Source organism: Euprymna scolopes, chromosome 14 (assembly GCF_053919585.1).
Source record: "Euprymna scolopes isolate OS-2025 chromosome 14, ASM5391958v1, whole genome shotgun sequence".
Classification (NCBI taxonomy): Eukaryota; Metazoa; Mollusca; class Cephalopoda; order Sepiida; family Sepiolidae; genus Euprymna; species Euprymna scolopes.
Window position 1 is genome coordinate 15,934,737 of NC_136495.1, and position 14,398 is coordinate 15,949,134.

Sequence of the window (14,398 nt, forward strand, 5' to 3'; positions counted from 1 at the left end):
GGGACTTGGCTGCTTGTCAAGTTTGTCAGGGGTATTTACATCGCGGGGGCACAAGGGCTTGTAGTTCGTCAGAGCATCCACCATTAAAATACTTGTAATACAGGCAGAGGGATGCGACATTTCGTCGATGGGACAGTGGTTGAAGCTTGGATGACAGTTCAGGACCTATCAGGTTGGCGACTCTATTTTGAACCTTGTCCAGGAGTGAGAGACTAGTAGCAGGTGCACCAGCCCAAATATGACAACAATATTTCATACATGGGCAAATGGTGGCCTTGTAGCGGTACAGGATACTTTCCGGTGTAAGTAACTTTCTAGCACAATAGAGAGAGCCCACCTTCCTCGCAGTAGCTGTGGCAATGCTCTCACTGTATCTGTACCAACTTATGTTCCCTGTGAACCAAAGCCAAGGAGTTTGAAAGAAGTACTTTCAGGTAACGTGTCTTTAGCCATAGCTATTGGTGGTTCAGAAGGCTTTTTGAATTTTGTGCACCCACCCCCACTATAATTATGACAATAGCAGAAAAATGAGTCAAAAATCTAAGATACATATATTCTATACATAGAAAGAAGCATTGGACAGAGGAACAAACAAGCAACTGAACAGACTAAAAAAAAATTTCTGACAATTCAACCAAAATCTCTGTAACAGCATCTCTGAGTTTCTATTATATCCTCATTTTTAAAGGTAGGATGTGTTTATTGCCTGATGCACTTTCTTTCATAAGGCAGTGCCGACAGGTTATTTCTGCTTCCACTCCAATGGGATCCTTATTTTGGGAAGAGGGAGAGTGTGAATTCTACATTAGAAACCAACCTTGTACTAACTTTGCTAAGAATTACATTTCATCTTATGACTTCATCCATTTTCAAATAAATACTTTCTTATAAAAAACATGATTATCAGTCTTCCTATTAACAGGCTGCAGGTAGTCTAGTCAAGTCTTAACATCTCAGATACCATTTTGAATTTTGTGCTCGACCCCCTCTATAATTATGTGAATAGCAGAAAAATGTGTCAAAAAAAAAAAAATTCTATTTCAACAGACACAGAAAGAAGCATTGGACAGATAAACAAACAACTGAACAAACAGACTAAAAAAAATAATAGAATCATTTAGTGGTGCATCTGAAGTGAATGGGAGGTGCAGTGGAGTGATGGGCGTATTTTTTTTAAACAGGAAGTGACGTCATCATAAGATGTGCAGTGCTATCCAATGAAAATGAGTGTAGAGATCTAAGCAAAACTTTTTGTATTCGACTTTTTATTCATTTGCCTTTTTTTATACAAACCTTGGCTGCACGAGCGACAGTGAGACCTTGAAACATTTCATGCACTGTGTGTGGAGAAATGAGAGATACGGTGCCTTGCTGATGTTTGTACCCATCTCCACGCACAGATCCAACCTAAAGGAAGGATAAGATAAACGAATGCCTTGGCATAAGCGAACCAGACAGTTTCGATTTTTTTTTTTTTTTTTTTTTAATGGAGGAGGCATTTAAAAAAATTTTTGATTTTTTTTTTTTTTTTTTAATCAAAAGTAAAAAATAAAATCAAGAAAAACAAAAATTCCTGTTTAATTTTGATTTAAAAGAGAAAAAAAATGTGTTATCATGTTTCGGGGGTGCCTGAGGTTATTTCTCTCCACACACTGAAGACAGTGTAACAACAAAAACAACAAAAAAAAAAATCCCTTAAATAAAAAAGCAACAATAACAAAAACAACAGAAAGTTGTAATTCTTTAAACAAACAAAAAAATTAACCATTTCTGATTCATGAACAGATGTACGAAAAGAAAACAAAAATAAAAGACAAAACAAAATAAAAAGAACAAAATACACATGATAAATCTTAATTCTAATTGAAACAAAAAATGGAAGTGTTTAAATATGTGCAATAGTTGTTGAATGCATATTGTGGATATTCTCAGTTTGTTAGAACCATTAAGAATCCCCTACGTTATCTGACTAGTGACTAATAACACCTCATTTATCAGACTATACTGATACAAGCTTCTATAAGTTACCAGATCCTCAACCTATAACCTTATAGTTATCTGCACATTCTTTCAAATGCTAGGAGAAGCAGCAGCAGTGAATGTTTTTAGTATCAACTATCAATTGGACAAAAATTTCAATCTGCAGATTTCTTTTTGGGTTCACTTCTATTACCTCACAGAAATAATCAGACCCTTATCTTGTGAAAAAAAATGAGTAACTCTCAACTATGAAATAATTAACTTGCGAAAAAAATGACTAAATCTTGACTCAGAAATACAGTGGAACCTCTAGATATGAAAAACTCTTACAAGATTTTCAGCTTACGAAACAATGTGAAAAATTTTTCAGGATACGAAAGATACAAATGACAGATTATTTTTCTCTGAAAATCGTAAAATCGGGGTTTTATTTGATTAAATTTTTTTAGTAATCTTCTGGAAATATTTGTGTTGATTTTTATCTGGAAAACATTTTTTTTTTCTTGGTCTTTTTTTTTTTTTTTTTTTTTTTACATAGGCATCACCACTTATCAAGGCCAAGAGGCCACTCAAGGATAAGGGTTAAAGAGTGTACAGTAGACATTGGACAATATAGTAATCATTAGTAATGAAAATTTGGTAAATTTGATAACTTATATAGAACGGCTCATCAAGAACTTATTTACGTTAGACTTGAACACAACCATATTGTAGTCAGCTGGAAAGCAGGAAAACGGAAGACAATTCCACAGGCGTGCAGTTCTAAGAAAGAAGCTTTGTTCATGGAATCTACGTTTAGGTTTAGGCACAGATAAAGAGTGGGGGGAATTATTGACAGTGTGTACAGCTAGACGAGTGTTTCTTGTGAAAGTTTGGCGAGGGGGGACCATAGATTGAAGCTCAGTTGAACACCTTCCATGAAAATAACGATACATCAGAGACAAACTCGCAACATCTCTTCTGTGAGATAGAGGTTGCAAGGAAGAGAAAAGGATATCTCCTACGAGGCTACGAAGTCTATTTTGAACTCTATCAAGGCAGGACAAGTCCTTTCTAGCAGCTCCTGCCCAGATGTGGCAACAATATTCCATCCTTGGACGTACCTGGCTCTTATATAGATAGAGAATAGCATCAGCAGTGAGATATTTACCGTATCGATAGAAAGATCCCACCATTTTTCCAGCGGCCTTGGCAACAGATTTGATGTACGTGTTCCATTTAAGATCAGGAGTAAAGGTCAAGCCCAGAAGCTTGTCAAAACTTGAGGCCTCCTGAAGACGAGAGCCATTCATTTCAATTGATGCCAGATGTGGATCAGAATGCTGATGATGTAAAGAGAGAAGCTTGGTTTTAGATGCATTAAAAGTAACCAGCCACTCCTTTCCCCATTGTACTACGTGCTCAAGATCAGAGGAGAGAGAATTGGAGAGAACTTGGTCGTTTACTGTCTTAGATGTGCTACCATAAATGGTAGTGTCGTCAGCATAAATGTCTACAAATGATGTAAGGATGTGGTCTTGGTATTTCTTTTTACTCCCTCCCTCCCCTAATAAATTAATTTAAAAATTTACAATTAATATACACATCATTTTTACCACGTTTAAAGAATATAGATTGAAGAAATAGTTCCTGTTTTGATTTTTCCATTTTCTGAAATTTTTGAAAGGCATGGAGGAGTTTGTTATTATTTTTCTTAGAAATCGCAAATTAGCTGTAAAAAAAATAAATAAATAAATAATCAATTTCACTTTGAATCCCTTTTCTTCTGCGCATGACTACATTCCTGCTTGATTGATTAAGATCGTGGCTTTATGAGTAATGACTAAAATAATGATTAAAAAATTGTCAATCGTTTTTTATTAAATAAAATTTGATATTTGGACGTAAAATAAAAAATATAAATAGCAAGTGAATTGAACAATTTATTTTTCTTTACTTTTTCAAATTTTCCCATCATGCATCAGACAGTCGCTTGTTCTGTCACTAGTTTTTGTTCTGACATTCACTATCATTCATTTTCGATGTGTTTGACATTGCTTTATTGAACCCATACTGTAGCCATGGTTTTGAAGAATGATGCTGATTTTCAAGTAGCAACACTTAAGAGCATAACTGTCCTTTCAAATAAGAGGATCCACGTCCATGATGTTATGTAGAGACTACTTCTCTGGACTAAGGAAAAGGAGATCGCCAGAAATACCATTACCGTGACATTAATGTGTCAGAAAGTCATCACCATTTCTGGTGACCTTGTGCATGCTTAGGCAGAAGATGACCTAGGCAAATGGATATCACAGAATTTATAGCAGGCATCCCTAAATATATGGCACAATCACGTTGACACACTGGTTCTCGCCAGATCACCAAAGTTAAGCAACATTGAGCCTGGCTAGTACCAGATGGGTGACTATTTGGGAGGGCTAGGCGCTCTATGTATCTTCTGGGAAGGTTGGGTGTGGGGCCAGCACCCTCACGCTGTAAAAAGAACTCAGTTGCTACAAAAACATCTACAAAAGTTGTAGATGGCCTATGCCCCTTAGGGGATCAAGGCTATGGATGGATGATGGTGGTACCCCTAAAGTTCAAAGTTTTACAAAGGTGGTTCGAAAAATTCAAGAGACAGATTGGCATTTATTCGGTGATGCGGTATGGGGAGACTGCCACCTCTGACATGACAGCTGCTAAAGCCTTCATTAAAACATTTGATGAGTTGACTCTGCAGGAAGACTACATTCCACAGCAAGTTTGTAACTGTGATGAAACAGGGCTTTTTAGGAAAAAATTGGTTCGTTGGACCTCCATCATGGAAGAGAAGAGAAGAATCTTTCCTGGGCATAAGCCATGAAGAATAGAATTACTCTTGTTCTCTGTGGCAATGTTGATGGTAAGATTACGCCTCTATTGATATATCATTTAGAGAATCCTCAGAGTTGAAGGTATGCCTCAAAACCCGAGTGTGTTCAAGTTATCTACTTTTTACAGTTGAAATCAATCTCTGTTGTTCTCTTGCACAGTTTAATGATAACCGCCCAAGTCATATTAAAAAGTAGCCAGAAACAAACTTCCTTGGATTGTTTTTTTAAAATAGGTAACCAGTAAGCCAAGGTGAAGGTCAAAGTGATCCGAAAAATAGGAGGGAAGAAGAAATGCAAATTAGAAACTGAAAAAGTAAAAATTAAATTTAAGTGTTTCATAAAGTTTGAACATTGTCTCACTCAAAAGGTACAGTTTCACATTTTCGTATTAAAAAAAAAAAATTATTATTGCATTATGGTCTAATATCTACTTTATTTGCAAGTATTAACGGTTAGGTTAGGTATTATTTGGTTTTTATTTCATTTTGGTTTTGCCCTTATTTTAAAATTTAATGAATGTTTTCATAGAATTTGGAACAGATTTATGTGTAAAACACCTTTCAATATACGAAAGTCAAGCCAGAACCAGTTAATTTGGAATTTAGAGGTTCCACTGTAATTAACCCTTAAAAAAACTAAATGTGCCTCGTCATCTTTTTCTGAAGGATGTTTATGCATCTTGTTAGAAAGAATCGTGTTGTATCACAGGGATACTATGATAATTATTTGAAACCAAAAAAAATTTATAAAATCTGAAAACAAAATTTTTTCTTGATTAGTATCTATGATTTACCTCGATGCGGAGTTTATTTTTGTACAAAAAAATTTTCAATGTTTCTTTTTATTGACTAAAAATAAAATAAAATGTGCTTGAGTAATATATTGGATGAAATTTTTATTTTTCGCAGTGGTTGGAGTACTTAGAAAAATTCAATTGTAAAGTGATATTTTCTAAGGGTTCAATCTTCGGTGTGGACGACCAAAAAAATAGAATTGTGAATTACTTAGAACTTCTATCCAGTCACGGCTGATGTAACAAGAGCATGTTACCTCCGTAGAGTAAATGAAGGGTTTCATTCAAAATTCTGTGCAGATTCCTAAATTCAACAAGATGCACCTCAAGAAGGTTAGAGATAATATCAACTAAACGTTGTGCAAATAACACTCGAGATGAGAACAATAGTCTGAAGAATCCAAATAATATGAATAACAGGATACAGACTTCTTTTTTACACATTTTTAAATGTTGGAAAAAAGAGGAAGAAAATACAGTTGAAATTAATGGAATTGGCTGTCACAGTAATATTCAAAAAAATGTAAAAAAAAAAATAAAATAAAATAAAATAAAAATTTAAAAAAATAAAATAAAAACGAGTGCTCAAATTAACTTCCAGCTTATTTGTAAGTAAAGCAAATCCTAACTAAAAATTCAAAATAACGTGGTATTTGAAGCCCAAATAAGATCCCCTCGGTATGACTACTCATACTGGCTTATAGAAAGAATGGTGCTCCTTCTTCAAGTTATATTGTCTCTAGTAACAGTGCTAAGGTGAATACTCCACCAGACTAGATGAATTATTGACCTGCAATCTGGTAAGACAAAAAAAAAAATAAATAAATAATAAGAAAGATATACTCTAACACAGTTAACTAGTCAACTGGTGAAAGAAAGATTAATATTCCTAACTTTTTTACTAACTCAACGTTGAAGAGGAAAAAGAAAACTTTAATGGAATATTAGAATATCTATGCATCTCATGTGTGAGTCCTAAGAAATGGCTGACTTGATTTTTGAGAATTTTAACTCAAGTAAAATTAATTAAAATGTGTCTGGTTAAAACAAAAACAACCAAGAGGCTTGAAATATACTGTTTCAGTATCACTTCGGACAGTTTTTGGTTTAGGAAAAAAAAAGCAACTGCAATTTTCACTTATTTCAGGACCACACTAGAAAAACATTTATTACCTTATATCATAAATGAAAGTTATATATATATATATATATATATATATATATATATATATATATACATACACAGTGGCACCAAAAAGAAAGTCCGTACTTGTCATTTTTTCAAAAACCGTAAATTTAACCTAAATTTAGCCTATATCTCATTTGATTCGCCTTTTTTTCCTTTATAATTTTAACTGTTCATATTTGACTTTCAATTAAAGTATCCTAGTGTTCACATACATTTAAAAATTAGCTTCAAATCGAGAAAGCAAAAAGGACTCCGCAGCAACAAATGAGCTTAAAACCAGCTTAAAATATTCACCTTTTAGGGAACAAAGCATCTCTAATCGTACTTGTTGTTGTTCCAATGTAACTTTTAGTCCATATACCTCGACTTTCTTGTAGTGATCATCAGGAGCTCATTAATCTCCACCTTTCTGGTTTATTCAGTCGGGAACCTGGCTGTAGATTGACTATGCAAAAGCACCATAACACCAGCAGTGTTCGTGATGCCTCTAGATCTGGTTGTTCTAGAGTTACTTCTTACAGGAAAAACAATGCTATCAAGATCTGCAGCCTCAGAAACAGATTTGAAACGGCTCCTCAAATCCAACAAGAGTGTAATCTTGTTAAAAAGTGCCCTATTTCTACAGTTAAGAACAGACTGAAGGAATTTAATTTGCAAGGTTGTGTTGCAAGACACAAGCCAATGATTTCTGTAAAAAAACAGAAAGCACTGTTTGGACTTCATCAGATGCAATGAAGATCATGACTCTTTATATTGGTTGAAAGTGATCGTTAGTGATGAAAGCAAGTTCAATAGGTCAGGCAATGATGGTAGGCAGTATATTCGTCGAAGGAAGGACAAACAATTTAATCCTAGGTGCACAGTTTCAATGCTGCAAAGTGGTGGAGGTTCAGTTTTGGTGTAGGGCGTTATTAGTGCCAATAGTCCTGTTAATATGTTGACTGGGCATTTTCTACTCTACTTTGGCCGAAATTTGGATGATAATCCCATCTTTATGCAGGATAATGCTCCCATTCACACAGCTGGCAATGTTAATCCTATTGAAAACGTATGGCATTACATCAGCTACACACCGATAAAATTTCGAATTTGGAAGAACTTTGGACAAAAACTGAAAACAAGTGGAATGCCTTTTCACCGAAGTATTGCAACAGACTAATTCTAAGAAATGCCCAAAAGATTGCAGGCTGTCAAATTGTAGAAGGGCTACTAAATATTAATTAGTTATAGAGGAATAAAAAGCGAATCAAATGAAGTATAGTTTTTTTAAACAATTACATTCAATTTATTTTAATTTTGCAGTTTTTGAAAAAATGACAAGTGCGGACTTTCTTTTTGCCACTACTGTATATTGCAGTGATGAGACCATTCCAATACTTTTCTGATTCTGATACAATTATGGATTCCATACTATATTCCCGATTCCAATACAAGTACTGATTCTGATTCTTTATAAATCTCTAAATATTTAACTATAAAATTGTTAATTTTTCCCAAATTACCGTAAAATACATGATTAATGTGCAAGTATTTTCTCATATGTAAAACTACACTCGCTGGGGTGATCTATAAATTTTAATTTTACTGGTAATTTAAAATCAATAAATATCTATTTTATATTCTATTTTAGCATTGCTACCAGTAGTGGAAGATTTTGTTTTAAACAAAATCAAATAACAAAAGACGATTAAAGGAATCGTTTTTGGCACTGGAAAAAAGGCGTAAATTTTTCCGATTTAGATACCCCTAAAATTTCCTATTTTTCTGATTTCCGATTCCGATAATCGTCCCAACACTAATATACATCGAGGAAATAACTGTAAATTGTGTCAGTTATTTTCCTTGAACCAATGTAGAATATAGTAGTTTTAGAGTTATTTCCCTTGAACTAGTATTAGTTCAAGGAAATAGAAATAAATAAATTGATCAAAATCATATCAAGTTATCAGGGCTGGGAGTAGAAGTATAGAAAAGTCTGTTAGGATTCATTAATGCTGCCACTTTCTCTTTATAAAGCTTTCACATAATAATGTGGTCTTTGCAACAAATCTTTTGTAAATCAGAGATTGACTTCAGCTGTAAAAAGCAGATAACTTAAAAACACTCAAACTTTTAATTATTCCCAAAATACATATGAAGGTCAGAGATTACATCGGCCGAAATGTTATGAGAATAACACTCAAAATGTGATCATTTGGATTTCTCTCTCATTTGGTTTGTTCGAAATTCTTTCCAAATATAAATATTTTTGAAATGATTCTTTGTGAGACCTTTGGCTCTGATTATAACTTGGATGATGGTGATGTTTTTTTAGGTTCCAGTTTCTCTTCAAATTATACGTGAGGCCTTCGTACTTTGTCACATTCTCACTTGTCGCAGCGAAATATCCACACTCACAAAATCTAATAATGCTCAAGTTAAAGCTATATCTTCAGGCATAATGAACAAATAATAGTATCGGATTGTTATCTACCCTTAGTGTGAAACTTTCTTCAGAAGGCACTAGTAGGAGTCAGTGCTTTATTACAGGGTGGCAAAGTCAGCAAGTAAAAGGTCAGACTGACTCCTAGAATTTCCAAAATTCAGACTGCAGGATTCCAAAATATCTGACTTCATAACAGGACAGAAGAATTTTTCTAGAATAAAAACAAGCAGGTTTTTCTCCTAACTTCAGGGTAACCAGATAGACGAAACCTGGTTATTCCCAGTAGACGCAGTAAAAAAAATATTAACTCTTGGAAAATCTACAATTGAGTGGTTTGCTGCTTTATTTTTACCGACTTGATACTTGCTATATATATTTGTAGATTACCGTTTTATAAGTAAAATAATAAATAATATTTGTTTACGTCCAAAAAAGTATGGAAGATCTTTGAGAGAAAAATAATTTCCTATATTTCCAAGGTTGGAGACGCTAATAACCATATTATTATAAAAAAAAAAAAAAAAAATCGACACAAGTTTAAGCAATAAAAAAATAACATGTAAAGTCATCTAGGATCTTCTGGCATAACGGTTAATGCACTCAACTATAGTGCATATGGTCTGAGGTTCGAATCCTAGAACAACCAAGCTATGCTGATGAGTGGTAGTATTGTGAAACGTGTTCATGAATTACTGTTTTATACAAAGGAATGAAGTGCTAATAGCTATTTCTGACAGTGCAATAATTCAGTAAAACTTTACCCATTAGTGCTAAAATTATAGAATTATCATCTGATTTCTTTCTCTATTTTAATACTTACCCGTTGGATACTCAGGTTAATGCCACATTGACCTTCCAATACTACAGAGTAAATATGTTTGCATTTTTTGCATTTAAAAAGATGTCTTTCAGCCGATATAATAAGCTAAGCCTTGTGTAGCTTCATATAAATGTTTTTAGGTATATATTTTTTAGACTAGTTATTTTATTTGCATTCCACCCATGTGATTTTCTTAATAAATAATGCATAAAGATTTATAAATTAGTTTGCAGAGGACAAAATTACCCCCACACCATAACAATAAGAAACAATGAAAAAAATCAATTTAAAAAAAAAAAAATTAAATTACACATATTTCACATTCAAGTTTTAAGTTTGTAATATGCAAATTCAGTTGGTATCCTTAGAATTTAATCTGCTTTTTCTTTATGAAAAAAATCTTCTTTACAGTGGAGCCCAGGGGTACGGTTTTCAGGTTACGATGTTTTTCCAGACCCTGGTTACGGTATTTGCCCCACCTTACTGTGTTATTTGATTATATACATGTGTATTTATATACTGTACTGTATTTTGTTACTAATTTTTAATATGTACTGTATCCCAGGTTCTACTGTATATATATATATATATATATATATATATATATATATAATTTTCACAATGTGAGATATAATTATACCATATATATAATTTTCAGTATATATAATAATGTGAGAACTGATATAATCATGTTATAATTATATTTTCAGAATGTGAGAGATGGTGTAATTATTATTATAATTGCTTGACTGCAGAAATAAATAGAGAGAGAGAGAGAGAGATAGAGAGAGATATTATTCAGGTATTTAGTTTGCTTCCAGTTCAGAATTTGTAAGCATCCTGCCGCACTTTTTGAAATCTTCATCAATCCTATCTTCTCAAATTTTTTTTTTTTTTTTGCATGAATTGTGATCATGACCTCTAATAAGAAAAATGTCACAGAAAAAATAAACATTCACAACAAGCAGTATTTATATCCATCTTCTTACAGATGCTGAGAGACAACATAAGTCTTTAGTGTGCAGTGCTCATTATATGTTAACCCTTTGGCTGGGATGCAATCATTATACAGGTTTAAGTTTGCACTATAATGGTGATTTTGTGTCTGTAACCAAAAATACAGAATGCTATTTAAAAGGAGCATATCATTAAATAACATTGATTGATTGATTATCATTAAATAACATTGATCGTTACATATTTATGTACAAGTGTGATTCATTTCTTTATAACGATTCAACAGGATTTTTTCAATATTGCAGATTTACATCCTCAAAAAGATCCCCCCCTCATCTTGATATTCTACCTTGTTTCAAACAGTTATGCATAAATAGCATGACAAACTTGACAGAAAGAAAATAAATTCGAATTTAGAGTGGGGAATCAGTTTCCCATGTAAATTTTATGTAAAGTTATTCCCCATTCTCAGGTCATTAACGCGTTTTAGGACAGTTAACCAAAAATAATTTTTTTGCTATAGGAGATAAATTCTGAGTAGTTCTATTTTGGGATGGTCGTTTATTTATTCATTTTTTTTAAATTACATGTAGTTTTACAAAGTTGCCACTCAGACATAAGGTTAGTGATAAAAATTTATCTTAAAAAATTAAAATGGCTCGGAAATGAGGGATCATTTTACGTAAAACTTATATATGAAACTAATCTTATACTCTAAATCCTAAAATAATTTTTTTTGTTTATTTTTTCCACTAAGTTTTCAGAGTTCGTACAATGTAATCCCCTAATAAAGTCAATCTCATTTTTTTTTTTTTTTTTTTTTTTGGAGGGGGATAGCAGAAAGTGTTAATCTTTAAATTTACCTTGTAATGTCATTTCTATTTTAACTGATATTCAGTGTGGTTCTAGTTATAGTTTTAGTGCTGTACCAATGAATAGCATGTCTGTTTTTGATGTCACATATGGCAGGAAATTATTGGCAAATAATGGCACTGACATTTCGGTATAATAAGTTTTACATGGAAACATCGGAATTTAGTTTTAAAGCTGGCAAATATAAGCGATTCAAGATTGCATTGGTTAAAATTCCTGGACAAAAAAAAAACAAGAAAACAAAATCCTGTGAAAAAAAAAAAATAAATAAAAAGTAGAACTCTTGAATTGAGATGTTCATCATATGGTTTTAAGATTGTTAATATTAATGGGATCGAGCATTAGTCATGCCTTCATTCATAGAATCAAATGAATTGAATTATATATTTTTTTCCAATTGACACAATGCATTAGTTTGATGTTCCATTGATATATTCAGTTACATGGAAACACTGGAAACTCAATCTGCAGCACTAAAAATGCATTTGACACCTTTAGCTTGATGGGTCTGGTTTCCAATATTTCCATGTAACTGAAGGTATCAAGGGAAGTTCAAATTAATGTGTTGTCAATTAAAATTAAAATTTTTTTTTTAAATATATCTGCTCTTTAATAAGTAATTTAACAGTGTAGATGTTTTCTAATTGTCTGGTGTTGAAATGAATACAGGATAAGTTTTCTTAATCAAGAACATTATGTGCTGCAGCGTCAAAGGAATTAGAAATATTGTTCTTGTTTTGGAGAGCATTCCTTATAGAAACAATGCTTTTTCAAACGAGGACACCATTTGTTATTCATTTGGTGCTTCCATGCGAAATGCTCTTGACTAAGTGTTATAAGCCGATTTACCCACTTCAGGAATAATGGACTTACCCAGGGTCAATAAATATAGTTGCATCTAACATGTCATGGGTAGAGATTTGTGACAATTATGTCACCCAGAAACGTGATTATTTTTGGTAGTGCACTTTTTTTTTTCATTATACCATTGTGTTTATTTTGATTATTATTGACCTGGTGACGAGAGATTCAAAACTTTCACAACACTAAGAAAACACTTGTTCTGAATTTGCTTCAACACGGAATGAATTGAAAACACACACATAAAATATATTTTACTGTATCTTTATCTGAATTCTGATGGAAGAATATATCTTGGAAAATGAAATTAAAAACAAAATTAAATTGCATCATTGTAAGGCTTTCGAATGCTTTGTTTTTAATAATTACAAGAACACATATATTATATATTTCCTTAATCCGTGGAGTTTCATATATATATATATATATATATATATATATATATGAAACTCCACGGATTAAGGAAATTTCAATATATCTTATTTAAGTATCCTGTCAAACAATAAATTCATTTAAATATATTTTTACAGTCTAAAATTTTATACACACGCACACACACACACACACACACACACACACACACAGTAAAAACAAATGTATTATTCAATGTTTTGCTTTTATTTAGTTCAAAAGCTTTATTAGGATATGCAAAAATATAAAGAAATAAAAGATGAACGCAAAACAATAGAGCATTTTGGGTCACTGATAGGCTTCAAAACTACTTGACAGTATTGCATCAAATTTGTCACAAAGTATTATTGAGATGTCAGATGTGTCATAGGCTTATTAAAATGTTACTGCTACTGTAGCGAGATTGCCCTTGGGTTAGGTTCAGTTTTTCTTTTTTTTTGATGAAAAATGTACAAAGTGAAGTTTTTAAATTTTATTAAGAATGTGGTTGTGGAATTCGAGTACAATGAAGTAATTTGTGGGTTAGTTCAGATATACATAAAATAAACAATTGAATAGCTAAGGAATGGAAAAAGTCAGAGTGCATTTTATCACTGAACAGATATGTATTCTGCACCGGATGTTAATAAGAATGGCTGCTTGGTGTGAGAAAGCATTGTAACATCACATTAAGAGAGCGATAAAAACTCCTTTTGTGTTTTTAGAGTCTTCAATTGAAAATCAGCATGTGAAGAAATGCAAAGTGAATTCTCAAATGAAAGAATGTTTCATCTTATGTAACATGCCCCCACCCCCCCTCCCGGGGCAAAAATGAGGTAAACCATGGTACACTACTACTAAAAACTATAATCACAAATTTTAATGGCAAAAATTTCACCAGATTTTGGCATACCAGATGTGTTATACTACTGCTATGTATAATCTTACTAACAAGTTGTTTTTACCTGGTGCTTTCTGGGTGGAAATCTTAGAGCGAATAATTTAAAATATAGCCATGTGTATTGCGTTTAAATGTCTTTAAAATTTGTACAAACCTCATTTTGTGCAGCATGTAATGTCTGGTGGCAGACAAAAAAAAATTTTTTTTTAAATAGTTACTGCTTCTATTTATATACTGATAATTTACTAATATATCATCATTTAGCAAAGCTAAAAGATATTTTAGGATAGAAGTGCATTAAATTTTGGCATAAAAAGCTCCTGGGATGCTGACTGTAATTAGAATCTATTACTA

General features: G+C 32.5%; 1 protein-coding gene across 4 annotated transcripts in view; it reads right to left on the reverse strand.

Moving 5' to 3' along the window:
• LOC145292869 (prolyl 3-hydroxylase 1-like) overlaps window positions 1–14,398 on the reverse strand; it is a 388,700-nt gene that overhangs the window by 22,540 nt on the left and 351,762 nt on the right. For 2 of the 4 annotated variants that reach the window (XM_080138979.1, XM_080138978.1), the window contains one exon: window positions 1,294–1,407. The exons of the other annotated variants lie outside the window; for them this stretch is intronic. In XM_080138979.1, coding sequence (XP_079995105.1) covers window positions 1,294–1,407 — 114 coding nt within the window. The remainder of the gene's footprint in view (window positions 1–1,293; window positions 1,408–14,398) is intronic. 4 annotated transcript variants of the gene reach the window in all.